The 27,867-nt window shown below is 54.8% G+C and overlaps 6 protein-coding genes and 1 non-coding gene across 7 annotated transcripts; 4 read left to right on the top strand and 3 right to left on the bottom strand.

Annotated features, from left to right (window-relative positions):
- Positions 1-5: 5 nt before the first annotated feature.
- On the bottom strand, positions 6-1,176 carry N656DRAFT_770928 (DUF1774-domain-containing protein; the record flags this gene model as incomplete). Its single annotated transcript, XM_064813812.1, has 5 exons — positions 6-224; positions 319-644; positions 726-817; positions 887-1,103; positions 1,158-1,176. 5 exons carry the CDS (start codon positions 1,174-1,176, stop codon positions 6-8), a joined length of 873 nt encoding a protein of 290 aa, XP_064667183.1.
- An 885-nt stretch (positions 1,177-2,061) lies between these two features.
- N656DRAFT_831483 (uncharacterized protein) lies at positions 2,062-2,664 on the top strand. Its single transcript, XM_064818629.1, has 3 exons — positions 2,062-2,359; positions 2,537-2,565; positions 2,616-2,664. Exon 1 carries the CDS (start codon positions 2,092-2,094, stop codon positions 2,326-2,328), a length of 237 nt encoding a protein of 78 aa, XP_064667182.1. The 5' UTR covers positions 2,062-2,091; the 3' UTR covers positions 2,329-2,359; positions 2,537-2,565; positions 2,616-2,664.
- A 599-nt stretch (positions 2,665-3,263) lies between these two features.
- Positions 3,264-5,909, top strand: N656DRAFT_782851 (uncharacterized protein). Its single transcript, XM_064815834.1, has 2 exons — positions 3,264-3,767; positions 3,828-5,909. Exons 1-2 carry the CDS (start codon positions 3,610-3,612, stop codon positions 5,608-5,610), a joined length of 1,941 nt encoding a protein of 646 aa, XP_064667181.1. The 5' UTR covers positions 3,264-3,609; the 3' UTR covers positions 5,611-5,909.
- A 361-nt stretch (positions 5,910-6,270) lies between these two features.
- On the bottom strand, positions 6,271-19,493 carry N656DRAFT_715656 (uncharacterized protein; the record flags this gene model as incomplete). The annotated part of the gene is made up of 3 exons (XM_064812064.1): positions 6,271-6,762; positions 6,853-19,139; positions 19,199-19,493. 3 exons carry the CDS (start codon positions 19,491-19,493, stop codon positions 6,271-6,273), a joined length of 13,074 nt encoding a protein of 4,357 aa, XP_064667180.1.
- Positions 19,494-23,638: 4,145 nt separating this feature from the next.
- On the top strand, positions 23,639-23,720 carry N656DRAFT_t121. Its single transcript has one exon. It is a non-coding gene; the product is annotated as a tRNA-Arg (tRNA).
- A 691-nt stretch (positions 23,721-24,411) lies between these two features.
- Positions 24,412-24,822, top strand: N656DRAFT_330748 (uncharacterized protein). The gene has a single exon (XM_064809266.1). It carries the CDS (start codon positions 24,447-24,449, stop codon positions 24,768-24,770), a length of 324 nt encoding a protein of 107 aa, XP_064667179.1. The 5' UTR covers positions 24,412-24,446; the 3' UTR covers positions 24,771-24,822.
- Positions 24,823-24,824: 2 nt separating this feature from the next.
- On the bottom strand, positions 24,825-26,150 carry N656DRAFT_782849 (FMN-linked oxidoreductase). The gene has a single exon (XM_064815833.1). The coding sequence runs from the start codon at positions 26,001-26,003 to the stop codon at positions 24,876-24,878; it is 1,128 nt and encodes a 375-aa protein (XP_064667178.1). The 5' UTR covers positions 26,004-26,150; the 3' UTR covers positions 24,825-24,875.
- Positions 26,151-27,867: the final 1,717 nt, after the last annotated feature.

The raw sequence follows: 27,867 nt of genomic DNA, 5'->3' as shown, positions 1-27,867 counted from the left end.
TCTGCCTAGTTATCCGCAAGCAGCGGCGCCCTCTCAGCGTCCGCGGGCCGCTGAGCCTCGCTTCGGGTCGTCCAAGCCGGCACGGCGACGATGACGGTAAACACAAACAGTACGGCCATGATGGTGAAGGCAAAGATCCACTGGAAGGCGACGATCTGCCGGAAGAACTGGGCCACGCCCAGCGCAGCGGACAGCACGCTGAGGGAAAAGCCCATGGAGTAATCCTGTCCAAGCCCAGCCCGAGCCAGTCAGCACGCGCACAACTACTGTATGCATATGATTATGATCATACAGAGGAGAAGTCATGGCATTACGCACCTTGTAAGCAGCAATGAAGAACATGCCGTAGCCCAGCAGGGCCCAGACAAAGATATTTGCAAAGATGCGGGCGACGAGGCTGTTGTGGTGGGGCACCATGATGGCACCGTTCCAGTACAGGGCAACAAAGGTCCAGGCGAGGGGACCCGACACGGCGGGGAAGTGGACGAACAGCAGGCGCGGGTGGTGGGTGACGGCCACGCGGCGGAAGTAGAGCGACGTCAGGTTGGCAAAGTTGAGGATGAGCATCACCTCGGCCCAGACAAAGTGCGAGCGGACGAACAGCATGATGAAGGCGAAGTGCAGCAGGTTGTTGAGGATGAAATCTGTTCAGGGAGAGGCGATTGGTATCAGTGGCACTATCCTATACCTTCTAGACCGCCACGGGAGGGTAAAGTGATACATACGGGAACCAACCGAGCAGGCTGCGTTGACAGTCTCGGCATTGGGCGAGAACAGATGGCCTATGTAGGCGAGTTGGAGGAGGAGGAGGACCAGCCTGTTTGGAACGAGAGGTCAGTATTCAGGAGGCATCGGAGGCATCGGAGAGGGCCGGAAGGGACCGCACCAGTAGATGGACACGATGACCGAATTGAGGGTGAAGCCAGAATAGTGCTCGTAGTTCTGGTGCCAGATGGTCCCGCCATGGTAGCGGCCGTCGTGCGGGGGCTCAAAGTAGTAGTAGACGGTTGCCACAGCCGACAGCAGCCAGGTGATGAGGGTCAGGACCTTGTAGGTGATGATGGCGTTGGCGCTGTGGGAGTCCCTCTTAGCAAAGGGGTTCACTAGATGTCCGGGCTGTCAGTACAAGCGATGTAAGCACGGGGGGTGCCACGCACTATGGTGGAAGCGATCCATGGTTGTTGTTGTCGGTGGAGCTTCAGATGGTTCAAGTTGAGCTCACGGTCTGGATACGTCCGGGGTACTGGTTTGAAAGACAAGATGGCGGGGCTTGGGAGGTTTATGTAGTGGAGGAACAGTGCTGACAGATCAAAAGATGAATCGGATGCTGTAACTCGTGGGACGAGGCAAGGATTGAAACAAGAACGGTTATGTACAGTACAGTACACTACAAGTAGGGATCCGCCGCTATTGTCGTTCTGCGGGGAAGGGAAGGGTGCAGTTGCAAGACCTGCAGCAAGCCTTCTGATTGAACAGACCACTGGATTGGCCTCGTGCTTCGAGACATGTTTTGACGCGTCCAAGAAGGGATGGTACGTCACCCCTTTATGCGTCGTTTGATCCGTTCCAGATGCTCCCTTTCGGTCCCTAACTTCAAAGCCCGCGGCGCTGGGAATCGACATTGCTTGCCAGCCTTGCCCAGGGTCTGGGTAAAGTATCCATGCCGGCCTGGCAGTATCTGTTAACTTCCGGCTGGCACAGCTACTGTAGAACTACCTCTACCTTGAAACCTCTTTATGATGGTTCGCGCGTGCATCGTGCATTAGCGGGCAGCTGCTGTGGGAGGTCCGCGGGGCCAAGGTCAGAATTGGGCGTTTAGGGTGGTTTAGTTACGTCATAGGCTTCACTGAGGTTCGGTACACGGCGAATGTTGGTGTGCATCCAGCAAGCATGCATTGCAGCTTTACGAAGTACCTCTCGTGCCTCTGAAGAAGACATCTTCTCATACACCCACAAAATGAATTTACTGTTCTGAAAAGAATCTGGATCAATACCGGACAGAAGGCTGATGAAGCTCGAGAAGACATCGACAGGTGCCGAGGACGACGGTACGTATCCATACCCTGTAGTATTATACAGTGCAAAGTATCCATGGTTACAGTAGTACAAACCGGTACGATCAGTACAACTCGATACTGTGTCCATACAGTGCTTTGCTCCTGCTGCCGTCGATTGATTGCACAACCTGCCAGGTTTGGTCACGAACAAGTCAGCTGGACGATTGCACCATGCACCTCCTCCTCCCATCACCCCCGATTCTTGTCCAGACAGAAAGCCTCTTGTACAACGCGAGTCTTGACTCCGGACTTCCAGGCAGAGGCAGCCTAGCCGACGTTAATTGGCAATTTGGCACCCAAAGGTCCAAAATCCAAAACCCTCAATTTCTTTTGTCCTTGTTCGCTTTTCTGTCATCACACCGTCGTCCAGCAGGCCATCGCACTGCTGTTCGAACCACCTGTGAAAGATGACCAGTCAACATAGTGTGCACCAAACCGATTACCTGCCGCTGACTTTACTAACCTCTTGATTTGTACAGACGACACCATGCCCAGGTGCCCTTGACTGGTATGTCCTGCTCCGTTCGAAAACTGATGGGGTCGCTGATGCAGGTCAAGGTGTCGTTGAGACGGGGTTCTGCCAGCAATTTGATTTGGTCTTCGGGTTGACCTGCATTTGTCGCCTTCTTTTCTGAAGAGTGGTGGGCATCTACCGACGCACGGCGCCGCGACCCATATGATCGTGGCGGAGGCGGTGCTTCCTGGGTTGCTGCCCGAGAAACTCCGTGCTCCCGACCCAGAGAGGCGCTCGATCGGTCTTGGGAATCTGAGCAGCGCCGTGTTTCCTGCACCGGCAGTAGATCCGGCGATCCGTCAACCGCCGGCTCCTGGTGACTGCCCGCTTCGCACGGCAGAATTTCGTCAGCCCATGCGCCTATTCCGCGAAAGATCCATGGCTCATCGTCTCGACTACCCAGTGGCATGGCAAAGATCAAGACAGCAATGTGTTAAGAATGCGCCCTCAGGCATTCCTGCCAGGAGAGCTTCATTATATTCACAGTCCCCTCCAACCATTCCATTTCCATCTCCTGGATATCCAAGGGTGGAACTGCAGCATGTGGAATTCCAATTCCTGCTCCTGCATCAAGAATAACGAACTAACTCGCACATCGCCGGCGTCATGGCATAGCTGCCGTCGCATACAATTTGCAATTTGACAGGTACCAGTAGGTAATTTCCATATGCACATACACCTGAGGCTGGCTGTCCACACCTCCCGAGCGTAGGTACACCTCAACCTGCATTAGTTAGCCACGCAGCTCAGGGCCGAAGGTACTGGTTCATTGGCCACCAAGGCTTATTTTTCAACATGTCTCATCAATCTACTTCGGTGAGCTTGATGCCTTGCGAGGCACATTTCCAGGCGTCACATAGCCCGCGGACGACAATATCAAAATGCCACAAGACCAATTCGAGTATTTGTACAATACAATGCCTCCTCCCCAAGACTCCCGAATATATAGTGACTACTCGAGGAACGCTGTTGCCATGGTGCTGCACAGACTCACTCCAGCGACCAAGCAGAGTTCGCATCAACATAGGCAGTTGCACCATGACCCGGTTCGTTACACAACGTCACAACGCCCGCCGAATCCCGTCCGAGACATGGGAAAAATTCAAGCCCATTCTCCGGAGCAAGTACCTCGATGAAAACCGAACCCTCAACGATGTTATGGAGCACATGAAAACCGAACACAGCTTCGATGCCACGTGCGTGTCACTAATGAAAGCCGGACAAATGCAGCTAACTGAGTCCTACACTTATAACAGGAGACGCCAATACATACACCAATTCGATATTTGGGGGTTCCGGAAGTATACCAAGTCGGATCAACCCGCGCCCCCAACGAGATTGCCTCGAAGATCTCCGGCAAAGAGGTCAGATGCTCGGCCGTCATCCAACAAGCCGCGCCCCTTGGCCAAAGACACGCTTTCTTCAAGGGCTAGACCCGTCAAGCCTTTTGCCGCTCAAGCTCCCGCTGCTCTGACACTAAGCCTTCCTGCGTCAACAGTCAAGCCGCCCGCTACACCCGCGCCAGAGCCTTACCAGGTACGCTTGGATTCGGACGAGGCAGTGAATCAACACCGCTGGCTCGCCGATATCCTGAAGGAATTGGGAGACGCGCACTACTCCTTTGGCGTATACCGTGCGCTATACGAGAAGACTCACCCCAACGGCAAGCGCCTCGTAGCTAGCATTTTCGCTTGTGTCCGCACAGCTCAAACCGACAGACAGGCAAATGAAGTTCAGAAAATGCTGGTCAACGACATGGAGACGGTGCAGGAGCATGGCGAGAACACCTGCTCTAATTTTCTGTTCGACCTCATGTGGGGCCATGCCCAGGGCCCGGACTTGAACGCCGAAAGCGACCGCATCCAGCTGCTCGAAAAGGCCATCAACGACAACGTAGTGGACGACGGCGGATTAGAGCGTCTGCGGACGCTCAAGCCCCGAGGACCAAGCCTCGACATACCCACCTTCGTGCTGCTTGGCTCAACGCTCGCGCAGTACAACCAGTGTACTGACTTTGACGTAGAAGAGGAGTACATCTGCAACATTGACGTCTTGGAGCAGTTCAGGAGCCAGCAGCCTGCTTTCAGCGGTGATGCTCAAAATACCGACCCGCTCCTTCAGATCGACTGTCTGATGTCGTGCCTGAAGTGGTGCCTCGTCGTGCTGCAACACTCTCCTTCAATCCCTCAAGTGATCCGCGTCACGGATGGCAACGAGGTGACAGAGGCTTACCAGGTCTTGCTTACGCTCTGGTGTATCCTGGTTCGCTCGTGCATGCCGTCCTTGTCGGACTCAAACATTTTGGAGCTCGAGAATTGCCCTAACCTAGACATTTCCTGGGCCGAGAAGGCCCATCAGCAGCTGGATATCTCAGCCACCGAGCTCCTCAGCACCATGGTTGGCATGATGCTAGCCGCCACGTCGACAAAGCATGAGACAGGTACGGACGCGGCCGCAGCCGCGTTGGATCGAGCCCTGGACGGCGCCCGAGCTCTCGAGAAGCTGAGCACCCTGAGTTCAGAGACTCTGATCCTGCGCTTCCTCAACCAGGTGCTCGCTCACAATCTGCAGCTTATGGTACCGCTAGAGGACGACATCCACCATTCTGCGGACTCCAATGCGTCATTCGAGGAGGCCGTCGCCGTCGCCAGAATGATCACCCCGTTCCGTGATTTCGCCACCAAAGTGCTGGGCATCCAAGGCTTGCCTCCGCTTGCGCCCGGTGTGTCCGTTTGCCCGGCTCTGCTCGAACCGGCTATGTATGCACTGGAGAATCGCTGGCTCGAACCCATGGGGGCCTACTACTCCTCCCCGGGACTAGTAGCCCATGGGATGATGGGTGTGCCCATGACGATGAAAGGCTATGCCGAGTTCCTGACACCGGAAGCATTCTCTCGGTTGTTGTCCTCTACGTCAGAGATGCCCGAGAACGAGGAAAAACAGGATGGGGAGAAGGCAACGAAGGGTAAGGATAAGGATGAAAAGAGCGATGGGCACGGAGGCAGGGGGCAGGACGAAATGGACATCGCTTTCGATTGATATATTAGTGGCGCATAAGGATATACTGGACGACTTGGATTTTCGGCTACGTCTGGATGGGCTAGATAGAGGCGAAGGCGGAGTATCTTGCCTTTCTCACGTTCAAAAGAATGCCAGATAGGTTATGATATAGGCTGGCTTCTACCCACTGTGCGTTCTTTGCATACAATTTCTATTAGCGGCAATGATCAGGTATAGATTTTCAACAGCCCAGCAGATAGAGAAGAGACTCAGTTACATCAGGACATCAGGGAAAACGGACGCGGGTATACGTACAAGGCAAAATTCCAATTCAGACACTGTTCCGGGGAAGGTTTACGGTCACGAACCACCGCGTGCTAACAGGCCACGCCAAACTACACAGATGCGAATCCCCGTATTACTCCTCTAAAAGTGTAATATCAACAAGCCAAAAGAAAAAGAAAGAACAGAGCGGACCCAAATCCAGTCGGGAATCCTGGCCTTGTAAACAGTACACCAATTACATTAGCATTATCAGACCAAACTCCCCGCTCACCAACTCCCTCCCACCGCCTCCCAAACTCCAAACAAGGCAGCCGCCTACGCTTCAGTCATCAACGCCTCACCCTCATCCAACAAATCCGTTACCTTCAGGTCCGAAACCAGGTTCCGTCCAAGGCCGACAAGCAACAGTTTCTCCTACGCCTCAGTCATCAACGCCTCACCCTCATCCAACAAATCCGTCACCTTCTTCAGGTCCGCAACCAGGTTCCGCCCAAGGCCGACAAGCAACAGTTTCTCCGCGTTGGCTGGCAGGCCCAGGTAGGTTGGCGGTTCGCGCTCGGGCAGGCGCTGGATCCAGCTCATGAACTCCTGGAGGGAGGTGCCCGAGGGGACGACCAGTTCCACGGCGGCCGCATCCTCGTCGTCCTCGCTGTCGGCTGCGGCTCCTTGCTGCAGCCCACTGGCACGGACAAGCTTATGGCCGATATCAAAGGCGGCCGGTGTGAGGAAGGTGTGGACGAGCTGGGTGAGGACGCCAAAGTCACCTTCGTCATCGATCTTGCCGCCATACGTCTCCGTTACCAGGTAGCGGATCATGTCCCAGGGGATGTTGGACGGGGCGATATTGGTGCGGTTCTGTGCCGTCGCGTCTACCCATGTGTCTATCACAAAGGTGGAGCATTCGTACTATTATTTCGCGTTTCGAATTAGCCGAGTTCGGGTCGGGATTCATTGGAATGATCAATCAACTTGAAAAGCAGAGGAAAGGAGACTTACGTCGGCATCGTTAAACTCCCAGAAGCCCTTCCACCCCAGGTTGGGAGCGTACCGTAACCTCTCCTGAACAACGGCATGCAAGAACGAGAGAAGCAGATACAGTCTGGTCCGCTCAACGGGTGGCTTGACGGACCGCGTCGAGAGTGACGACATGGAGTCCTTCATATTGGCGCGGACGCCGGCAGGCTGCTCGTACATCAGCACCCGCGAAGCGCGCAGCAGATTAACCGGTATCTTGGGCGATGACTCCATGGACAGGAAGAGCCTGAACTCGGGATTTGGATTGAGCGAGTCCATGCGCTTCTCCAGACTCTGCAACCATGTCGGGGCAAGGTGGACGTTCTTGATCAGAACCCAAGTGCCTGTCTGAGCGGCATTGCTGATGGCCTTGTCGGCGCTGGCGAGACCCTCGTTGGAGCCCATCGCAATATTTGTGCAGCGCACCCGCATACGCTCTACAAGGCCGTCAACCTTGTACGAGGCGTCGAAGCCGGGACTCGAGACAAGGGAGATGGGCCTCGTCGCGGACACCTGGTCCACTGTTTGCTTAAGGTCTTCGACAATGTCAAAGAGTTCGGAGCCAAAGACTAGTGTGACAAAGCGCTCGGCCGCGGGCACGAAGCGGTCGAGGCGGAAGAGTTTGACCAGCAACAAGGAGAGGAGAGCCTGGTTGGTAGCCTCAGTGCTGTCGTCCCAGACCTTGGGCACAAAATTCTCGGCAAGCTCTTCGGTGAAGAACCTGGTCCAGTCTACTTCCGAAATGCCATCGAGCTTATCCTTGAGGGCTGTAATCCTCTTTGCGCGAACGAACACCTCGTCCTTCGCTTCGCTATCCGTGGAGACGTCTCTGCCCTCAACACGCTCGTCAAGAATCACGTCCAACAAGCCTTTGTCCATCTTATAAGGGGAAGCCTGAGCGAGGAGCATCGCCAATGTAATGCGATCCTTTTGCAGCAAACCTAGCGCAGTCCGCTTGAACGTCGTCACGAAGAGGTCCTTGACAATGACATCGCGACGGACGTTGTGGTTTGTCTCGTTTGCCAGGTGCGGGTTGCCGTGCAAGACGGAATGGAAAATGTCGAGGAAGTACTGCAGAGAGAACTGGTAGAAGTGGTTGAGGTAGTGCAGCTGCTCCAAGACAGCGAAGACAGCGCTGCACGACCGGGCAATGACGTTGTACTGGAGCGTGATCTCTTCGACTTCAGCCATGACGCCTTCGGTGTTGCTCATCTTGGCCGAGATCTCAGCGGCTTCCGTTTTCAGTGTCTCGAGCGTCTCGATGACATTGTCGTCATCAAGAATGTTGCCGCGAGACTCGTTGAGCGCCTGCAGCAGACGCTTCTCGAGCTGCCGTAAGTGAACTTTGAACTCGCCCTGCAGCTTGATGAGGTTCGAGCGCCTCTCATCAACGTCGGGACGTTCCGACTTGAGCACCTCAGCCAAGGACTGTGTTTGCAAGCTGCTCTGGGTAACAGTGAAGTTGACGAACGTCGTGCGACTGCAAATATCCGGCGCAAAAGTGGCTGACGGGTCTCGTGTGGATAGATAGAGCTTGAACGAGGGTGAGAAGTCGATCTGCTGCTTGCCGAGCTGGATTAGAACCCGACCACCAGTCTTCTGGTACTCCTTGTTGAGCACATGATTGAGAATAGGGTCGAGGTGCTCCGCATCCTGGATAAGGATCGGATTGCCGAAACGGAGCGAGCTTTCGAGTTGCTTCGTGAACGAGTCGTCCAAGAAGCTCGTGACAGTGAGGCGGCGGTCCTTGCACTCTCGCTGCAGAAACTCGGTGACGCGTCCTGACGGGTCGATGATGAGCGGGTACCTGTTGAATCGCTTCAAGACGATGGCGTTCTCGGTGCACAGATCGTCGACCGGCAGTGTGTTCTCCTGCCAGCCAAGTCGCTCATCCGCCGTAGAGAGGTACTCGGTGACTGGATTGTGCTGCTTGAATTGGATCCCCGATAGGTGCAGCTGATGGAGCCAGTCCTCCATCATGGACTTCCGGAAAGTTTGGTCATACAAACCGCTATATGCTAGGAACGCCGCCGCAACGAGAACGTCGCCTACCAAAGTGCTGATCTGGGTCTCGAACGACTTGCTACCCTCCTCCCAGCGGGTCCTCTCAGACGACAGGCTATCCAGGAGCTTGACGCTGCGGTCGACCTTGAACTGAACTCGGGACATCTCGGCTTTGATGGCTTGCGTTTCACTGATGAGCGACGCGTATTCCGTCTTGTACGTGGCGATGCTGGCTTCGAGGTTCTCAATCGTCTGCTCGACTGCCTTTGCCTCCGCCTTGGTCTGCAACGCCTGCTCCTCAAGCAGCATTACCTCTTCCCTGAGAGGCCCAACACGGTCCAGGATTTCAGCGTAGTTGACTTGGGCCTCAACCCACTGCACAAGCGGACCACAGGCCTTGCTGGCACGGTTCACCTTGTCGACCGTGAACTCCGGGTTTGTCAAGAACTCGTTTCGCATCTTGAGCCGCAAAGCCTTTGTCATTTGCTTTTCATTGTTGAAGTTGATGATGCTGGCGATGAAATCATCCCGGCGGACAACGGCCTGGATCTGCTTCCAATCGTTGGCCTTATGGCCGATCAGGGTGCAGACGGCGTCTAGAGCAAGACGGACACCCTGAGGCGGCGAAGACATGGATCGCACCTCGGTAAGATGTTGCCGCTTGATATTACTGACAGACGCCTTTGCCTCCTCGACAGCAGGCTCTGCTTTGGCGAGGTCTTCGAGCACAATTTTCTTGCGCGACGCCACCTCGGCCTCCTGCTTCTCAAGCGCGACCTGGATCTCCAAAGACGTGTTCTTCCTCTGCTCGGCCTCACGTTGGTCAGCAACCATACGCTGCAGCTTCTCATTGGCCTCTGCGTCCTTCTGCTCGAGCTGTGCTTTCTTCTCCGCCAAGCTAGCGCGGAGATCGCGGACCTTGTCCACCGTGTCACGGAGCTTTTCGAGACCAACGTTGAGGTGACGCTGCTGCTCCTCGAGATCCTCGCGCTTTTCATTGTATAGTTTGACATATTGCGCGACAAAGTCGAGGAAATGCCGCGGAGTGAGGAACGTGACCTTGCCTTGCTGTTTGAGCAGCTTGGCGTTGAATCGCTGCAGGGAGTAGTGGATGTAAACCATGGAATTGATGACAGCCTCCCTGTGCGAAGGAGGCAGGTTGAGCCCGCGGTAGGCGACAGGGAGGGTGTCTGGGGCCGTCCAGTTCGGCCTGTCCAGATCGACGGAATGTGTGAGCTCGTGCCCGACCTGGAATAGAGCCTGGTCGGACCAGTCGCCGAACCAATTAAGCACGCAACGGTTGAAGAGCGCAGGCGACGTTGCCGCCTTGGATGACAGTCCGTCCTCGGGAGGGTTCATGGTAAACACGACATGCAAATTCTTGACAATCTGCCCGGTGAACCACTTGTAGAGTTCCTCCTGAGAATCGAGCAGCAAGCCCTGCCGCTGGGCTCCTTCCTTGCAGGCCGTCATGAGCGCCGCAAGGTCGTCGCCCTCGAATAGACCGGGCACCTCGGCGTTGGCAAGCAGAGTGTTCATGCGCTCCAGAAATCCAGAGTCAAGAACGTTAGACTCGTCCATGATGAAACAAATCTTCTCGCCCTTGCAACCACAGCGCCGGAGGACTTCCCTCAGATCCTCGTCGAAGTCTTCAGCCGAATACTTGCCGTGCACCTTAATCTGGAACACCTTGAGACCGTTCATCCAGGCCACAAATCGCGACAGAGTTGTCTTGCCGCTTCCGCTGACACCAATGAGAATGAGATGGCCCTGCGGCTGCCTGAAAACCCGGTCGATGCGGAGGACGTGCTCCAAGACGTCATTGAACAGAATGAGTGGCACATCAACCTCCTCTTCGCAGAAAGTTTTGAGCCTGGCTTTGACAAAGTCGCGCAACTGCTCACGATCCACCGGCACATAGTGCTTCGACAGCCAGTTGGAAAATAAGATCGGGCCACCGAGCGCCTTCTGCTCGTCAATAGTAGGGAAATACTCCATGGCGATGCGACGCACTGCATCGTCGGTCCACTTGCGCTCTTCTTCGGCCACCAAGCGGTCTTGGAAAAGACGAAGCGCTTCGTGAGCCCATATGCGAATTAGGCCCTCGACGGACAGCGTCTCGAGCGGCCGAATTGCTTCGTATATGCCGCGCACCCATCTCGTGAGTTCACGAGGACTGTAGACGTAGTGTGGCTGAATCTTGGGGGTGAAGCGTTGCTGCGACTCGAGATAGAAGCGGACCATGGCCTGCGTAAGCGGTTCGGCGTAGCCGCGAAGCGAAGAAATTATCTTGAGCACAGCCGAATTGAAGGTGCCGTAGATCTGCATGAGTGACTGCTCGCCGGGATAGTCCACCATGATGAGGGGAGCATGCCTAAGGAATCGCGCTCCCATCGGTGTACGGCCAGCGTCCGTTGGGGGATTGCAAGCGCCGACAAACTGGATCCTGTCGAGGGTGACCCAGGATTTGTCCGACGTCCTCCAGAAGCCGTTGTGCTCGACGAGCTGGCGGAGGAAAGAGATGGCACGCTGCGTGCCATACTTGTCGGGGGCAGGCAGATTGATCTCGTCGCAGAATATGACCAGCCAGCGACCAATCTGGGTCGGCGAGAGCATGACCCCATTGAGTGTCTTCTTGTATTCACAGTATTGCTCAAATGTCTTGATGAGGAGGTCAGGTGTTGTTGCGCTTGAGAAGTTGAGGCCGACTACCTCCATGTTGGGCAACTTCCGGAGCGCGCTGAACAATGTCATCGTCTTGCCAGAACCAGGAGGGCCGCACAGGAGCAGCGGCTTATGTTCGGCAAGCCAGGAGTACAGGACGTCCTCGTGGCGAACGGTATCGAGTGTAGGGATGACCACATCCGTTTGTGTGACCGAGTGGGTGTTAACCTCAATGGTCGGCACTTGGTTCTGCCAGGGTGACCATTCAGCCTTGGGCAGGGAAACATCGAAGTCAATGAGAGAGCTTGTGCCGTCGAGCGGCGGCGAACCGAAGCTGGCAAGGCCCGCCATCTTGTCACCAAACGACTTGCGGTCCGCTAGAGGGCAGTCGCCAGTCAAAGCCCACACCAGGGCAAGAAGCAGCTTCTTGGAAATATACCCCTCCACCTGCTCTGGGTCGAGAGGGAAGTCTGTATGCTGTGCGTTGTACTCGATAATATTGCGCACAGCCTTGTTAAGAAGCGAGAAGAGGGTGTTCAGCACACGAGCGACGGTAAACTCCATGATGTGGTTGAATCCTTCGGCTTGTGCCAAGGCCGAGAGAATGAAGTTATCCGTCATGAGATAGGCCTGCAAGAGTTCGGCAGCCTGCCTTTGAACCTCCAGCGCCTTTGCCGAATTCTGCCCCGTGGCAACGGCATCTTCGTCGAGATCCTCAAAAGCAACGGAACGCAATGTTTCAAGGTAGTTGGTAACCATCATGCTGGGCGACACGGTGTCTTCGCTGAACCAGACCATACCACAACGACTGACGGTTGCGAGCGTCGCATACTTGAGAGTTTCAACCTCAAACATGATGCGGACGTTCGGAGGGAGGTTGAGACGCTCGCCGTTCGGCAAAGTCAACAGCTTGTTGTCATCGAGCACGCTGTTCAAGTTTTCGACCCACTCCGGATCGACATCACCGTCAAAGACAATCCAGTGCCGCTTAGTGTCCTCGCCACGGAGATTGTCGACAATCTTGCGAAGGATGCTGGTAAACAGGCCATCGGTCCACTCTCTTGTCGTAGAATCGAGATTGCCATAGAGCGCCTCTTTGGACATGACCTTGCTGTCAATGACATGCGACACTCCCTCAACATTTTCGACATGCTGGAGGGCGTCGAGGAGCAGTCTCCAGGCTGCTGACTTCCCGGAGCCTGAGTTACCGACCATCATTACGCCATGATGAATCTTCTGGATCTGGTAGAGCTGGAGAACCTTGGTCATCCAGGTCTCGTTGACGACCAGATGTCTCTCGGCCGCGAGGCGGCGGATTGCCTCCTCAAGCATTTCCAGATTGGCGGGCACATACTTGACACCGGGGAAGCAGACCGCTTCGATTTCCATCATGATGTCGACATCAGACTTGATCAGTTTAGGCGCGATGGTCTCGCGGATACTTTGCACAAGGATTTCGGGTTCCACGACCTCCTCGGCGCCAAGGGTGCCATCGCTGCTAGTTAGACGTGCACGTTTGAGGCCGCCAGAGCTTACCAGCACACTCTTGAGCGCACGGAGGCCGAAGTCGTAGTGTGCCTGCTTTGACAACTTCACCGAGCACTGGTCGAAGAAGGGCACCGTGTGTTTGGACAACTGCTTGGCCTGGTTGAAACCCTGAGAATAGAGCATAACTTCGGCGATGAGTTCCTTGTCGGGCTTGGACATGGCGACACTGCGGAACAGCTTCTTGAGATTGTCGGGAAGATTGGAACGACCGGCGTAGCCAGGATTCATAGTGATGAAGATGCCCGTGTTTGCGTTGACACGGAGCTGGCGACCAACGAGCTCGATCTGAGCCTTTTCGTCTTCAGCGCCCTGCTTGAGGCCAAGTTGGATGTTTTGAATCTGCTGAGAAACGGCAGACAAGATCCTCTCTTCAAGACGGTTGAACTCGTCGAAGCAACCCCAAGCACCCACTTGGCAGATACCGAGGAAAATACGACCCATGGCTTGGAAGTCGAAAGTGTCGTCGCAGCAAAAGACGAGCGTGAATCGGCCGAGCTGGATACCAAGCGCCTTGACCGACTCTGTCTTGCCAGTGCCTGCAGGGCCATAGGGAGAGCCACCCAAGCGTTGACAGAGGGCCTGGGTCAGGGTCAGGAAGCAACGGTCTGTAAGAGGTGTCCGAACCAGCCTGTCAGGCACACCTAGATACTCAAAGCCATAGTTGAGCTTGGCGTTCGCCATCTTGATGTGCAGACGCTGCAGAAAGTCGCCTTCAGGAACGTAGACATAGCGCATCTGGAGCAGCCAGAGATAATGTGTGTTGGACGCGGCGTTTGCCTTGATCAGCTTCTCGATGACATCTCGCTGGTGCACACATTCGGTGATGAGCTGCTCGCACTTCTTGCGCATCAGAACGTCGAGGTCTCCGAGCACGGTGTCGGCGAGGAGACGGAGGACCTGCACCTCGCGGTCAAACAGCGCCTGCAGGTTGCCACCGCCCTCAGTCAACGCCTGGTCAACCGAGGTGGTCCAAACTGCCTGCGTAGCAAGGACAACAATTTGGCTGGGATATGCTTCCATGAATTTGTTGAGAGCCTCGCGGTCGATTTTCTCGCTGGCGAAGATGGGTCCAAACTCCTCAATTGCCTCAGCCAAAAGCTCAGCAAGGGTCGACTTCATTCCGTTCTCCAGCAGAGCCAACCAGTCGTTGATCCTTGGTGTCTTGACGAGATTGATTTCCTTCTTGAGACGGACCACCTCTCCTTCTTTTGAAGTGAATCCCGTGATGACCGATTCCTCGTCCATGACCAAGCCCGTGAGACCAGCAAACATCTTCTTGAAGTGCTTGGCAATGCGCATGGTGTCGTTGCTATTGCCAATCATCTCAAGCAGGTCTTCGTCGCCGACAAAGTAGAAGCGGGGGAACGAAACACGCTCCTTTTCAAGATACTCTCCGAGCGCTTTCTGAATCTTGTTGAGAAGTTCGGCCAGCCGTTCCAAAGACTTCTGCACATTCGGAATATTGAGGACATCCAAAACGTTGGGCTGCTTATAGACCTTTTTCATCACGGCCGAGAACTCGCTGTTGATGTTCTGGAATCGCGACGACTCGATAGGCAGCAGATGCTTAATGTCGGCATTCCCGGTGAAGACACCCTCAAGATAGACCCACTGGCGTTGTACATCAATCCACACATCGAAGAGAACGTGCACGCGGTTGAGCTTGTCCTCCCAGGCGGAAGCTTCCTCCTCAAACTCCTTGTAGTATGGGGAATGTCTCATGGCCTGCAGCGAGTTGAGATTCTCGCTGCACTTCGCAAAGAGGTCGTCCCAGCCGCGAATGAGACGACATTTGTTCTGGTAGTTGACAAGCTCGAGGCCGTAGCCTGTCCAGGTCTCGCGCACTTGCTTGAGGAATTCTTCCAGAGCCATCTCGCCTTGCGCCTGGATAATGATATCCTTGACGATGACCTCTGTAGCGACGAGGTTGAGGTCCCAGACATCTCCAAGTGTCATGGAGACAGGAGAGTAGCGCTTGCCGGGCTTGATCTGCTTGTAGATCTTGGTCCAGTGTCGGTCGCGGACAGCCTCTGACTTGAGCTCTGCCAGCATGGGGTTGACCTTCATTAGTTGCCGTAGAACGTTTTGAATATGCTCAAAGGCAGCATACTGGCGCATCCTGCTCGGCATCTCTTTGGTCATCTTGATGAGGTTGTCGATGGAGGACCGGATCTTCCTCGGCTGGACACTGTTCCATAGGGTCTCCCGCAACTCGTTCAGGTTCTTCCAGATGGTCGACAATGAGGCCCAGACAGACTTGAAGTCCTGAACCTCTTCCAGAATGACGCCGAGAGAAGTGTCGGATGTTGCCGGCAGGTCGAGCGCTTCCTTGGCCTTGGCAACCATGGAGGAATCCTCCTGAAGCTTGGTGATTCTGTTTTCGAAATCACTAAGCGTGGCCGAAGCGACATCCGGGGCGATGGTGCCCGAAACAGGCTTCTCCTCGTTCCACTGCTGGGCAATCTCGTTGATCTTGTCCATCACAACCTTGTCTTCGGCAATAATCTTGGCACGCAGAGCGTCTGTCTGGTCCTGCACGATCTTGGCCTTGCGGGCGAGCAACTCGTTCAACATATCCCATGCCCCCTCCAGATGTCCAACGTGGAGCCAATCGTTCGGGAACTGGTATCGTTGCCTGACCAGCGTTGACTCTCCTTGCCTGAATGTCTCCACCTCGGGGGCCCATAGCTTCACCTGGCGCTTACAGGTCTGGACGAGCGTGATGAAGTGCACCGCCTGTGCCGTTGAATTGGCCTCGATGGCCTGACCTTCCAGATCCCTACGAGCTTTCTCAATTTCGGCATGAACTTCCCGCATGCGCGTGCCCAGGCGTCCAGCAAATTTGATCAGAATGTCATGCTGCCATTGATCATATTTTGCGTTGACTTTGGTCTGGACCTGATCGTAGTCGATGGTGATATGGCCAAACGATCGGCTGACCTCGGTCGTGTCGAAGGTCTGACGTGTCTTGCGGATCTCTTGGAGAAGCTGCAGCCACCTCGACAACTGATCGCCTAGGACATCATAGACATGTTCAGATTGCAGGTCCCAGAGAGATTGAAACTGGAGCCACTTGTCCACGTAGGCACCAATCTCCCGTATCTTCTTCTCGATCGAGGTCTGCACCCGCAAGAGAGCCTGTGTGCAGGCGCCGGGCAGGTCATTGAAGCGGGGTTCATCGTAAACTGTCGTGCTAATAGTCATCTGGTAGCGTGTAGCCTTGATCTTTTTCAGATTGCAAATGACGCCGATCCAGTCCTGAAGCTGCGAGTACCAGCTAGCCCGGGCGAACTCGAGCGGCGGATCGAGGTAAATGACCTGGTTGCGCATCGTAATTTCGTGCACCAGCTTTTTTATGACCGGAACATCCGTTCTTTTGTCGTCGGCAGGTTCGATAGCCCATTTGCGGTCGTTCTGCCGCTCAGGATGCTCGTCCTCAAAAGCCTCAATCCAGGCCTGCACAGCGTGCTGCAGTCGAGCAAGCAGAACCGCTCTAATCTGTTTGTTCATGCCTTCGACCCAATAACCAAGGTTGACATATTGCTCCAGGTTGAGCTGGTCGACTGCGCTTTGGATGGTCTCCAAGCGCGATTCGAATGCCGCAACCTCGTAGGGGCATCGTTCAAGCTCGGCAAGCGCCGTCTGTACGGTGGCGTGGATGTTCGCCAAGGTGATAGTCTTCGACTGTAAAAGTGACACAGCGGCGGCGAACTCGCGGATGAACAGGACGTGCTTGCTCTCTCCGTTCTTGCCGATGTCTTGGTAATGAGCATTTGTCATGCGATTATTCTTGAAGTGGACTTCGTAGCTGTTGACGAACGACTCCCATTTAAGGGGTATACCCTTGGCAATCAGGCCATAGACCTCATCACGATGGCCGCTGAGAAGCACAGCAACCTCCGACATTTCAGAAATCTGGCGGTTAGTCTGGGCAAATGTCCTCACACTCTCCATCAAGCTGACGGCATACGGGTACACACGCTTGGCTTCCTTGGCCACGTTGTTTACCGAGTGCGGAACAGGAAAGTTGAGCCATACCAGGTTCCGAGTCTCTTTAAACAGCGCAATCACTTGGGCGTCAAAGTTGACTGCAAGCTCCAGCACATTTCCGGCTGACCGGATCCGGTTGATGTTGAAGAGCAGCCCTGATATAGAGATTTGCTTCCTCTGCACATCATGGAGCCACGCCTCAAAGATGGGGCGTGCATCGAGTTTCTTCCGGAACAGATCGCTATCGCTCTGCAGTCTCTGGCCTTCGGCATGTAAGGTCCAGTCGGCGCCGAGGACATCCTCAACCTTCTTCATGTACCCGTCAAGCTGCCTTTCAATTTGGCGCGCCCAAATGATGGCGCCAGACACTGGGGGCAGGTCATGTAGCTGAGCCATGGCATGGGCCTCGGAGTGGCCGTACTGCTGCTTGAATCGCTCGTGTAACGCGGTGATGGCTTGCTTGACATTGTCGATCAGCTGTGTCTGGTACTCGGCAATGGCGCCGCGGATCTTGGGCCGCACGAAGAGCGCATTGAATTTGGAAAATACGCGAAACATCTCGTTGGCATTCTTTGCCGTCGCCAGCCGATCCCGTAGCCGGGCGATGATCGAGTTCTCCACGCGCGACGTCCGCTCGTTGTAAATGTTCTCGGCACGTGCCCATTTCTGGGTGCCTTCCGGGGTGACATCAAGAAGGTCGACGTCTTTCAAGCCCTCCCAGGCCTGTCTCACCTCCTCAACCGCGTCGACGTCGCCAATCTCCTCCACAACCGCGGTGCCATTAGCGCCCGACCCGTCGACGATGCCATTCACGGTTACCTTTGGCCCTAAAACGTTGACGATGGTCCGCTGCAGCTGCTCATGGTTATCACGGAAGTTGCCGACGTACTTCAAGCGAGACTGCAGCTCGGCGTGCCGGGGGTTGACCTTGATGGGGATGAACCTCTCATTCCGACGTCTGGTAACCTCGCGAGCGACGTTTGTAAACTCCTTGATGTTGTCATCCCATGCCTTGAAGATCTCATCAGTCTGCTTCATCACACGGCTGAAATCGTGATAGTCAAGCTTGACCAGTTCGGTGCCTGGCAGCAGGCGGTGCAGCACCTCATCCAAATCTCCCGAGATGGCCTCCACCAGGGGAAGCGCCCGGCGAATGGGATAAGGACATATTCTCAGCTTCTTGTTCAGATGCACAAAGATCTGGCCGATCGAGTCTTTAATCTTGTGGAGCGTAGTGGCGGAAAGGAGCTCATCGAGGGGGAAGTCGCGCATCAGCTGGTTGTATTTTTGCACCTTTTCCATGGCCTCCTTCAAGCCCGTGTCCGCAGTAAAACTGACAGTCGCCTGAAAACGCTTGGCGTGCTTGAGAATCTCGAGCGTGAGCATCACACCCTCGCTCCTGAGCTGGTTCTCAATTCCCTCCAGCGCCGACTCCATCGAGAGCCAAAAGTTTATCTCCTGCGTTGCCGTGCCCGTGGTGGGATCCCTCGTCATCTTGGTGATGGCCTGGATCGACTTGATCCAGTTGTTCACAGTAGCTTGCAGGTTGTTGAGGAACGTGCTGTCCTGCAAGACTGCGGGAGGGATGATATCAAGAGTCGGTTTAGACTGCCGAGCTGCCGCATCGTCCAGAGCTGTCTGCACGATGGGGTGGAAGGGCAGAGAGACCTCTGGGATCTCGATGTTCTGCTGGAGGTGCGATAGGCTGAGTTCGAGCTCGGTCCAGCGCTTTTTGGTAACTGGAATGCCGGTTTTAGCATCGACATCGGTCCGGCCTCTTCCGCCGCTCAGCACCTGCTGGCTCTTGGTGCTGGCGTCAAAGTACGGCGCCAGGCCGTTATGGAGGTAGAGCTGGAGGATTTCGTAGGGCGATCCGGTCGGTCCCTGTTCGCCAGCGTTTGCGGACAGGGAGGCAGGCCCGGGCAGATTGAGCATCTGGATTTGCGAGGTTATCGGGATACTAGGGTCGAGAGGCTGCGGGCGCTTGAGAAGCACGAGGAAAGCCACGGTAGTTGTGGATGAGGAGAGGTCGGACGAGATGGTGTATACGTGCGGTGGCACATCTACATGCATATCAGCATCATTTGGACCAGCGGATGGAACGGGCGGAAGGCAGTCATACAATCATCTGCAGCGCCATTCTCGAGCGAATCTGTCGGTATCAAGTCCTTCTGTATGTAGAGGGCGACCTGGGTATCCAGGGCGAAGCGACTGCACCGTTGAAGCGTGTCTGAGTACCGTGTCTTCGAGAGCAGGCTGCCGGGAGCCTCGAGTTCGGCCCGGGTTGCGCCAAGCGCTGCTTCGAGAAGGACGGTAAGATGGTCGACAACGCGGACAGGATCGACGGCGGCGAACGGCGTGTTCGCAACGCCGTTGGTCCCCGGGCTCATGGCTTGGGGAGGCGCAACGGCTTCCATAGAGAAGTTTGGTTCGGAGAATTTGATATCACGGTTCGGCCGATATCATCGCTCTGCCGGGTCTCGGGGGAGGAAATTAGGGAGGTGCAGTCGGGCGCGGCGGCTGCGGATTGTCGAGAGAACAGAGCGAGAAATTAGTTACGATGCGGTAAAAGTACAGGCCGAGAAGAAAAATCAACGCCGTAAGGGGGTATCTTGAGTCCTGCCGCACGTTCTCTCAAACAAGACGATGACCGGAAGTGAAGAGTTGAGGAAAGGAACAGAGGGACTGAGGTGCGTCCTGAACGGGAAAGTTAGCGTGTATTTTCCTGCAAATGGCAGTTTGAACGCGACCTGCCGGGACCCCTGTCGCGGAAGCCAGCGAGACATGTGTCAGGGGCCAGGATATACAGTATAATGTACAGATTGTACACTGTACCACCTTGTCCGGGGGCGTTTCGAGTGGCCAGCGATTCAATGGGCCGTTCCCAACCTGGAATCTGCCGGCATGGAACCCACACACCTCTGGTGATATCAAAAGGGGGACTGTTCAACCCCTACGATCTACGGAAAGTTCAGGTGGCCAAAGAACCACTATCTTACTAGTAGCGTAAGGACGTACTGCACACTGTACCTACCCGACCTCCTTCAACTGCTGGAGGACCTTGTCCAATTCAAGGTACCTGGTGATTATACGTACTTGTTTCTTCTCTAGGCGTTGCATTTGAGAGAGGAGACGGCGACCACTGGGACTACTGAGTACGAGTTGAAGTATCTCTGTAGTGGCGGATGGGAAGCAAGTGTAGCTTTGCAAGAGGCGGTTGCAGTATATTCCCATCAGACATGTTAAATCCATATCCATATTCTATACTTCGAGCAGTCAGTGAACATTAGAGGTAGTATTGGCGTGCCTTCTCCTGCAGCAGGCCGCGTGGTGGCTGACTGTCGTTTTGGGTGGGTGAGGCTGGGTGACCCCTATGTAATCCAGGGGGGTGAATATAGTCGATCCATGGTGGGGAAAGAAGACGGTCACGACAGACATACGAATGGTCAACCTGGAAGTCAACCATCCCACTTGATTACAAGCATAACCAGCAGGAATAATATCCACTGTTGAATTCATATTCACTCCCAATGCCCAGTACCTAATGATGCCAATCACTGTTAGTACTTCATGCATGCCATGCCTCCGTTGCTCGTAATCCGCTGAACGCCCTCACGCCCACACCCTGCTGTCCCATAACCCACATTCCCAAACCCGTCAGTAATTAATACGCCCGTACCGATCCCTCTCGAATCCAGCCACAAAAGCCCAGATATGTTACCTGCGGCGAGCACCGCAGCCCTGATCATGCCTAAGAACTGGAAGCCCCTCCTCCACGGTTGTCCTCTTTGCTCGAGAGGCTAACCATGACACGCTGGTTGCAGATGTCAATGAACTGCTCGAACTTCTCAATAATCTTGTCCTTTTCCCGGATCTTTGCTTTCAGCTCCTCAATCTCCTTCTTGCTCTCCTCCTTTAGGGTGTCGTAATCTTCCCGCGCCTTTGCGAGTTCGCGGCGAAGATCTGCGCGGATCCGCTCCTCAGCCGAAGGATGGGGCTTGCTGTAGATAGCTGGCCGATTTTCCGCCAGGCCACTTGCAACCTTTTGGGGATTTCGGTTGATGGCCGCCCGCGCATTGTAAATATCCCGGGGGAGCAGAGGCACATGAGGGTTGTCTTGTTGCAGAATCTCTAGAGTCTGGCTTACACCCACGCCTAGCGAGACAACAGAGTCAGGGGGTTGTCGGACACGAGACAGATCTTGCCGTTCGCACATACCGTTCTCTTTCAGTTGTTTTACAGCAGCAACCATCTTGCTGTCCAGCTTCCTCGCTGCGGGGTGCAAGAGTGGGCTCTCACTCGGCCCGTGGTTGTGCGTCAGATGTACAGGATCCGGACGATACCGGACTGTCCACTGTGTCCTTTGCTCAATGGCGAAGAAACCAAACTTGCAGTCACACTTGCGGGATGTGGTCTTGCGTTTGCGCATCTCCTGGCTAACCCGTCTCGGAGGCTTGCCTGCACGATCACACACAAAGAGCACCTTCTTGAGCCCCGGCACCGTCTTCTTGGACCGGCCAATGACAACGGCATAGCCGACGGACGTACAGTAGCTCAACACATGCTTGTGGATGGCCTCGAGAGTCGGGAAGCTCCCGCCCTCTGGTGGGGCCGACATCATCGGCCCCATTGGCTGGCGGGGGATGAAGGGTGAGCCTTCAATGACCTTGGGATCATTTGACGCGTCGCCCTCTCCCGACTCGTCATGGCTGCCCATGTCCATATCGTCATCTTGATGGTGGTTGTCTTGCACAGGCTCCACCGGCTCTGGTTGTCGGGGAGCCGGCTGGGACTGGATCGGCGGCATTTGATGCACTTGCTGAACCTGTGGGACCTGCAGCACCTGCTGCACCTTCTGTGTCTGCTGCACTTGCTGCACCTGCTGCACCTGCTGCACCTGTTGCACCTGGGGCATCTGCGGCGCCGCCGGTGGAAGGGTCGGCGGGGCCGGGGGGTGCGGTGTCGACTGTTGCGAGAGAATTGGATTGTCGTTTTGCTGGACGGACTGCAGTGACTGCACCGGCTGATTCATCGACTGCTGGCTCATGGATTGTGTCATGGGCTGTGCCATGGGCGGCTGGCTCATGGGTTGCTGGTGCTGGTGCTGGTGCTGGAGCTGCTGACTCAGGGACGGCTGTCCAAGCGACTGGTGACCGAGCGACGGCTGGCTCAGCTGCTGAGGGTTCATGGGCTGAGGATTCAGTGGTTGCTGACTCAGACTTTGAGGGGCCATGGGTTGCTGCGTCAAGGGTTGTTGATTTAACGACTGTTGGAGGTAGCTGAGCGGAGGAGCTGTCTGCTGCATCTGGCGCGGAGCGGATCCTCGCTGGCGGGGCCCGGGAAGCGCCGGGGGCACCTGTGGCGGGGGCGGCCGAGCCGCATTTTGGACGCTGGCGACGTTGGGAATCTGGGGAGGATTTGGAGTGAAGAGATGATGAGGGTATTGACTCTGGGGCGGTTGCTGGGACTGATATGCCTGGGGCTGATACGGCGACGCGTGTTGCGGAAGCGACGGCGATGGTTTGTTGGGCGGATTGTGTGGTGGCGGGAAACCCCTCCTCATAAAGGAGAGCCCGGTGTGGCTGCTGGTGGAGGACATGGCGAAGAAAAGAAACGAGAGAGATGGGAGCAGATAAATGGGCAAGTTTCAAATCCTGGTTTCTTTCAACGCTCTGGCGCACCCGTCACCGAAGTGCTTGGGCGGGCAGACGGGCGTGTACCGAGCACGGAGGTGTGGGCGACTGGAGATGGAGAAAGGAGAAGAGTGCACGGGGGAGGGTGTAAAATCCTGACAAGAGGCGGGTGGGAACAGGATGGGCGCAGAACCGCTGGGTTGGGAAATGGGAACTTAGGGAAAGCACAGTCCAACGGAGAACATTCTGGGCATTTGGCACGGTATGGATCTGTTATGGTTTCCCGCAGCGAATGGTAGGCTAGAGGCATGCTTCTGTCCCACAAATCGTGTTGTGATACGATACGATACGGCTATGTCGCCTCGTACGTGTACATACCGATACTTTCAGCAAGCGCTAATAAACCCACCCCGGTGAGCCCCCACAGGTCAGACTGCGACAGCAATGCCCCGCCTACCCAACTTGATAGGTAGTTAAGACCCTTGCAGGGAGGTAAACAGATTGCAGCTCCCGAATACCTACCAGACATTATGAGAAAAAAGCAGATCATTCCTTCATAAATCAAGCCCATTGCTGTCGGCATCAGTCATGGAAGTTATGAAAGTTGCTCGCAAGGCGCACATGCTGCAGAACAGACTTAGCCAGCCACTCCTGCAGTGCCAAAGTCCTTGACCGCCTGTATCCGTACTGCAGGACTAGGTACTTGCAACGCCAGAGCTGAGCTTTGGCCGAGGAACTTGGAGATGGAAGTTACAGATAGATCGCTGGGATATTGTTTCCTCTTGCCATGGGACTGAGTAGCACCACAGGGTATAGTGTGCCTGGGGTGTAACAACCATGCCACAGTCTCAAAAAGATAAAAAAAGAGGAAAAAACAAAAAAGGAGAACAAAAAGGAGAAATTTTCAAAAAAAAATATACATATTATCAGGTCCGCTGGCGTAATTGGAAGCGCGTCTGACTACGATCGATTGTAATCAGGAGGTTCCAGGTTCGAGCCCTGGGCGGATCGTGCTAATCAGTGATAAATCTGCATTGCAGATGTTGTCGTTATTTTTGTTTTGTTTTGAGAGACAAATCCCTATCAGTGAGGTCCAGTTTGTATAGGACGGAGAGATCAAAAAGTCAACATGATGACAACTTATTGACAAGTCATGGAGGGGACTTTGAATACTTCACGCAACATGTTGGATCAAGTCCGCCCTCTCTGCTACCCCTAGATACGCAGAGCTTCATATGAATATCAGACTGCCAATGCCTTCTGACGCACAAGACGACTTCCTAGTGATGGTATGAAACACAGCATTATCGTGGTGTGAATGAGGCAGTCTACCATGATGTCCTGTGCTGAAGCCTGAACCTCTGCGCTCTTCCACAAAGCGGCTTTGATTTCGCCTGTCTTGGGGCCAGGCCCCTCGCTCCAGGAATAGAGCTGGCCACTGGCACCATCGACAGCAGCTTCGTCGTAATGGTCGTTAACGTCACGACATCAGGTACCGTCGCAATGAGATCCCTTCACCATGAAGGCCACACGAGCAAATTTCCCAATTAAATCAACTGAGGTGAGTCACCTTGGGTGACAGAGTTCCATTTCACCACCGCACAACCGCTTTCAAGTAACGGGACTCCGACCGAACCAAACCTGCTTTCCTGGACACCAAGCCGAGGTTAGCGACTGGTCGCCATTCGATATCTTTTTCTACTTGTACTTGTTGGTTTAGAGCCTCGTTCTTCATCCATGATCCAGATCAATCTGCTTTGGGACAAGCCACAGCTGGGAGGTTGTGTCCTCTGCGCCATAACCGACAGCATGGTCATAGTGGTAGACCGCAAGGACTTCAACTCATTTGCCCAATCGATTCCCACAATCTGCAGCAATCTTTCCCTTCTCTTCACAGCGGCGCTCCGAGGTATCGTCCTCCTTGTCGAGCTCCCTGTTGTTGGCGCCGATGTCCAGAACTCCAACTTAGATGAGTCCGGTTTGGCCGTGTCGCAGACTCGTCGTCTGTCTTCATATGCACCTACAGCCCATGGCTACAGTTTCTCTGGGACAACGACCTAGCGGTTACCTCCTTCAATAAGTTTAGGACGACCACTGACTTGCTACTAGTAGTAGCTGCAATACTGGTCCAGTTCATTATCTTACTAGTAATGATCACTGGGTATATCAAATTCTAGTTCTCAACTGTCCACCATGCAGCCTCTCAAACTCCTTGCTAAACGGCTGATCTATATAGCCAACAGGTGACTTGGGAAGATAAAACATGAGCCTGTCATAGGGGTTCAAGTCGATACCCTCACGGACTCTGAACGGCAAGTCGGGTGTCGATATGAAATACCTCCCAAAAACCGCGACGACGTCTTTGTCTTTGTATTCCTCGTCGACCAGACGCCTTGCCGTCTCAGCTGTCAACCCTCCCGCGATCAGGACCGGCCCGTCCCACAAGTCAAGGGCGAAATCCAATCTCTCTTCGGTGCTAGCAGCGACATCGGCATTCCCAGCGATCCGACCCTGGACAAGATGCAGATAGGCCAGCCCAACACTAGAGATCTTGCGAATCACGTCCTGGAACTGCGGAACCGGATCCTCCATGCGCATGCCCTGGAACGTGCTCCACGGGCTGAGCCTGATGCCAGTCCTCTCCGGGCCGACAGCCTCCGCCACGGCCCGCACCACCTCGACCGCAAACCGCGACCGCTTCTCAATGCTCCCGCCATACTCGTCCATCCGCCGGTTGCACGTGTCCTGGATGAACTGGTCAATCAAGTAGCCATTGGCGCCATGGATCTCGACGCCGTCAAAGCCCGCGCGGATCGCGTTCCTGGCGGCCGTCGCATATTCCTGCACAAACTCCTTGATCTCGTCCACCGTCAGCTCCTCGGGCACGACGCCGCCCTCCTCCATGGGCACAGCGCTCGAGCTCCGGATGCGGAACCCCTCGCTCGCGGCCACCTTGGGATCCGCGGCGCGGCCCAGGGCCCACAGCTGGCAAAAGATGTAGCTGCCGCGGGCGTGCACGGCGTCGGTGACGGGCCGCCAGGCGGCGACCTGCGCGTCGTTGTAGATGCCGGGCACGTTGGCGTAGCCACCGGCCGACGCCGAGATGAAGGTCGCCTCGGACACGAGCAGCGTGCCAGGGACTGAGGCCCGCTGACCGTAGTACTCAACCATGAGCGGCAGCGGTACGTGCTCGTCCGAGGCGCGGAAGCGGGTCAGCGGCGCCATGGCAATTCGGTGCTGCAGCTTCATGCTGCCCACTTTCAGTGGTTGGAACAGGCGCGAGTCGACCACCATGTTGGGCTGGCTGGCGGGGGGTGTGGGAGCTGAGATTGATGGGTCGGTGTTTCTCAGTCTGCAGTCAAAGGCGGGTAGGGTTCGGACGGTTCAAGTTGCAGGGCTCGCTTGACCGAAAAGTGATGCCGGCTCGTTTCTGATTCAAACTTTTACTTTTTTTTGGTGTTGTTGTTCATCATCTGGAAAGCTCGGGAGGTCTCTCCCTTTTATTAAGCCGTTCATGATGTTCATCGAGCCCGGTTGAGTCACCTCCGTTTCGATTGAAATAATTATTAATACATCCGCATTTGTCATTGTTCTAGATCACAAATCGTTCTGATATCTTCCATGCTAGTAGAAACGCTCCGCAGTTATCCCGCAGTTTGTCATCATCAAGGGCGTCCGGACCAAACTGTCGGTCCGCTTCCGGGTGCATATATGATACAAGCCGTTGCTAGTCACTAGGATCGGATCCATCTTACACATTTATATCCCCAACTGTGATACGAAAGGCAAAAGCGAACGCTTCGCCGAGGAGGCTCATACTAGTGCTCTATATACCGCGCGACACCAACTCAATCGGATACATGGATCTGGATCTTACACTATATGACAGGAGGCCACCAGTACTGTGTACCTACACTTGTAACTATTCAACACGCTGATGTACTCGTCGTAGTCAATATGTTCTTTTCTGAAGAATCGGGACTTAAGGACAAGATAAGGTACCTCACTCATTATCTAAACTGCTCGGTTATTCGCTGCACATCCAAACCTGCATGAGAACTGCCCATCATACTCCGCGGGAATATTGCACGGTGAAGGGTCGTCCATGCATACTAGTACCTGTATTGCCGCCCAACTGAGGTGATACCGTCCTTGCCCCTGATGACAGACTACTATGATCCACCTCCTATTCCTAAGCCTTCTTCAGTTGTCTCTGCAAGCTAAGTAGGTTGTGAGTTTGTCCTGCCATCCGCTTCTGTGATGCAGCCGCAGACGTCCTCTCAACCGATACATCTGTTAAGCCCGAGTCGGATGGTCCTCTCGGCTCGTTTCAATGAGCTGTAGCAATAATTGTTGAGATTAGAGGATCTGAATGAGATAAACATGATAATGGTTCTGGTTCAAATTCAGAGTATCAGCATCTAGTAGTCCTTGACGAGTCACCTCGCACGGAATCATAGATCTTGTTAATGACGCTTGGGGAGAATGACTGCTCTTGACGCTATGTCGATAGGGGACCGTCGGCCCTGGACTGAGGCAGTGAGGTGAGTCGCTCCTTCCCTCTGCGAGACAGGCACTCGCGTCACCAAGCCCAGCGCCCCAAAGATTTAAACTGCGCCTGCCCTCCCTCCTCCTCTTCCTCTCTTCCTTTTCCTCTTTAGCCAAGCTGCTCAAGAGCGCCCACCTCCCTCCTCCCGGCTGCCGCAACTTGTGAGTATCAATTTGACGCGTCTGCTGATGCAATTTTGTTTGTTTGTACCTTTCATACCAGCGAGGTTACGCACCTGCGGTATGGCCCGCAGAGCATTCTCCGATCAGCAGCCACAGCAAGTGCTGTAACTGCTGCTCGGGTCGCTTGCAGCTGAAGCCTGACGATCGTGATGAGCGTTTCGCTAACCTCGGTATATAGAATTATTAGAATAATCATACACAACCGTCGTATGTTGCCTCACTACTTTGATCGTAGCAGATTGGCAGATGCTGACCTCTAACTGCAGCTTGAGAAATTATCATCATCAAGAGTATGTCCCATCAACGTTTTCTTAGGTTCTTGGTTTTGTCTAACGGGGCCATTGAAAGTGCTAGCGCCCACGCCAATTAATATTTTCCTGCCGGCAGTTACAAGCCGGCGGCAGGCCGCCGCCGCCGGATACGCTCT

The sequence above is a fragment of the Canariomyces notabilis genome (assembly GCF_033297395.1).
Source record: "Canariomyces notabilis strain CBS 508.74 unplaced genomic scaffold N656scaffold_24, whole genome shotgun sequence".
NCBI classification, from domain to species: domain Eukaryota; kingdom Fungi; phylum Ascomycota; class Sordariomycetes; order Sordariales; family Chaetomiaceae; genus Canariomyces; species Canariomyces notabilis.
This window is presented reverse-complemented; position numbering and strand designations above follow the sequence as displayed.

Excerpts from the sequence above, each read along its gene's own strand:
- N656DRAFT_831483 (XM_064818629.1), top strand. The coding sequence starts at position 2,092 with ATGGTTACAGTAGTACAAACCGGTACGATCAGTACAACTCGATACTGT.
- N656DRAFT_782851 (XM_064815834.1), top strand. The coding sequence starts at position 3,610 with ATGACCCGGTTCGTTACACAACGTCACAACGCCCGCCGAATCCCGTCC. Across the intron at positions 3,768-3,827 it reads GAACACAGCTTCGATGCCAC|GAGACGCCAATACATACACC; the intron begins GTGCGTGTCACT and ends CACTTATAACAG.
- N656DRAFT_782849 (XM_064815833.1), bottom strand. The coding sequence starts at position 26,003 with ATGGTGGTCGACTCGCGCCTGTTCCAACCACTGAAAGTGGGCAGCATG.
- N656DRAFT_330748 (XM_064809266.1), top strand. The coding sequence starts at position 24,447 with ATGATCCAGATCAATCTGCTTTGGGACAAGCCACAGCTGGGAGGTTGT.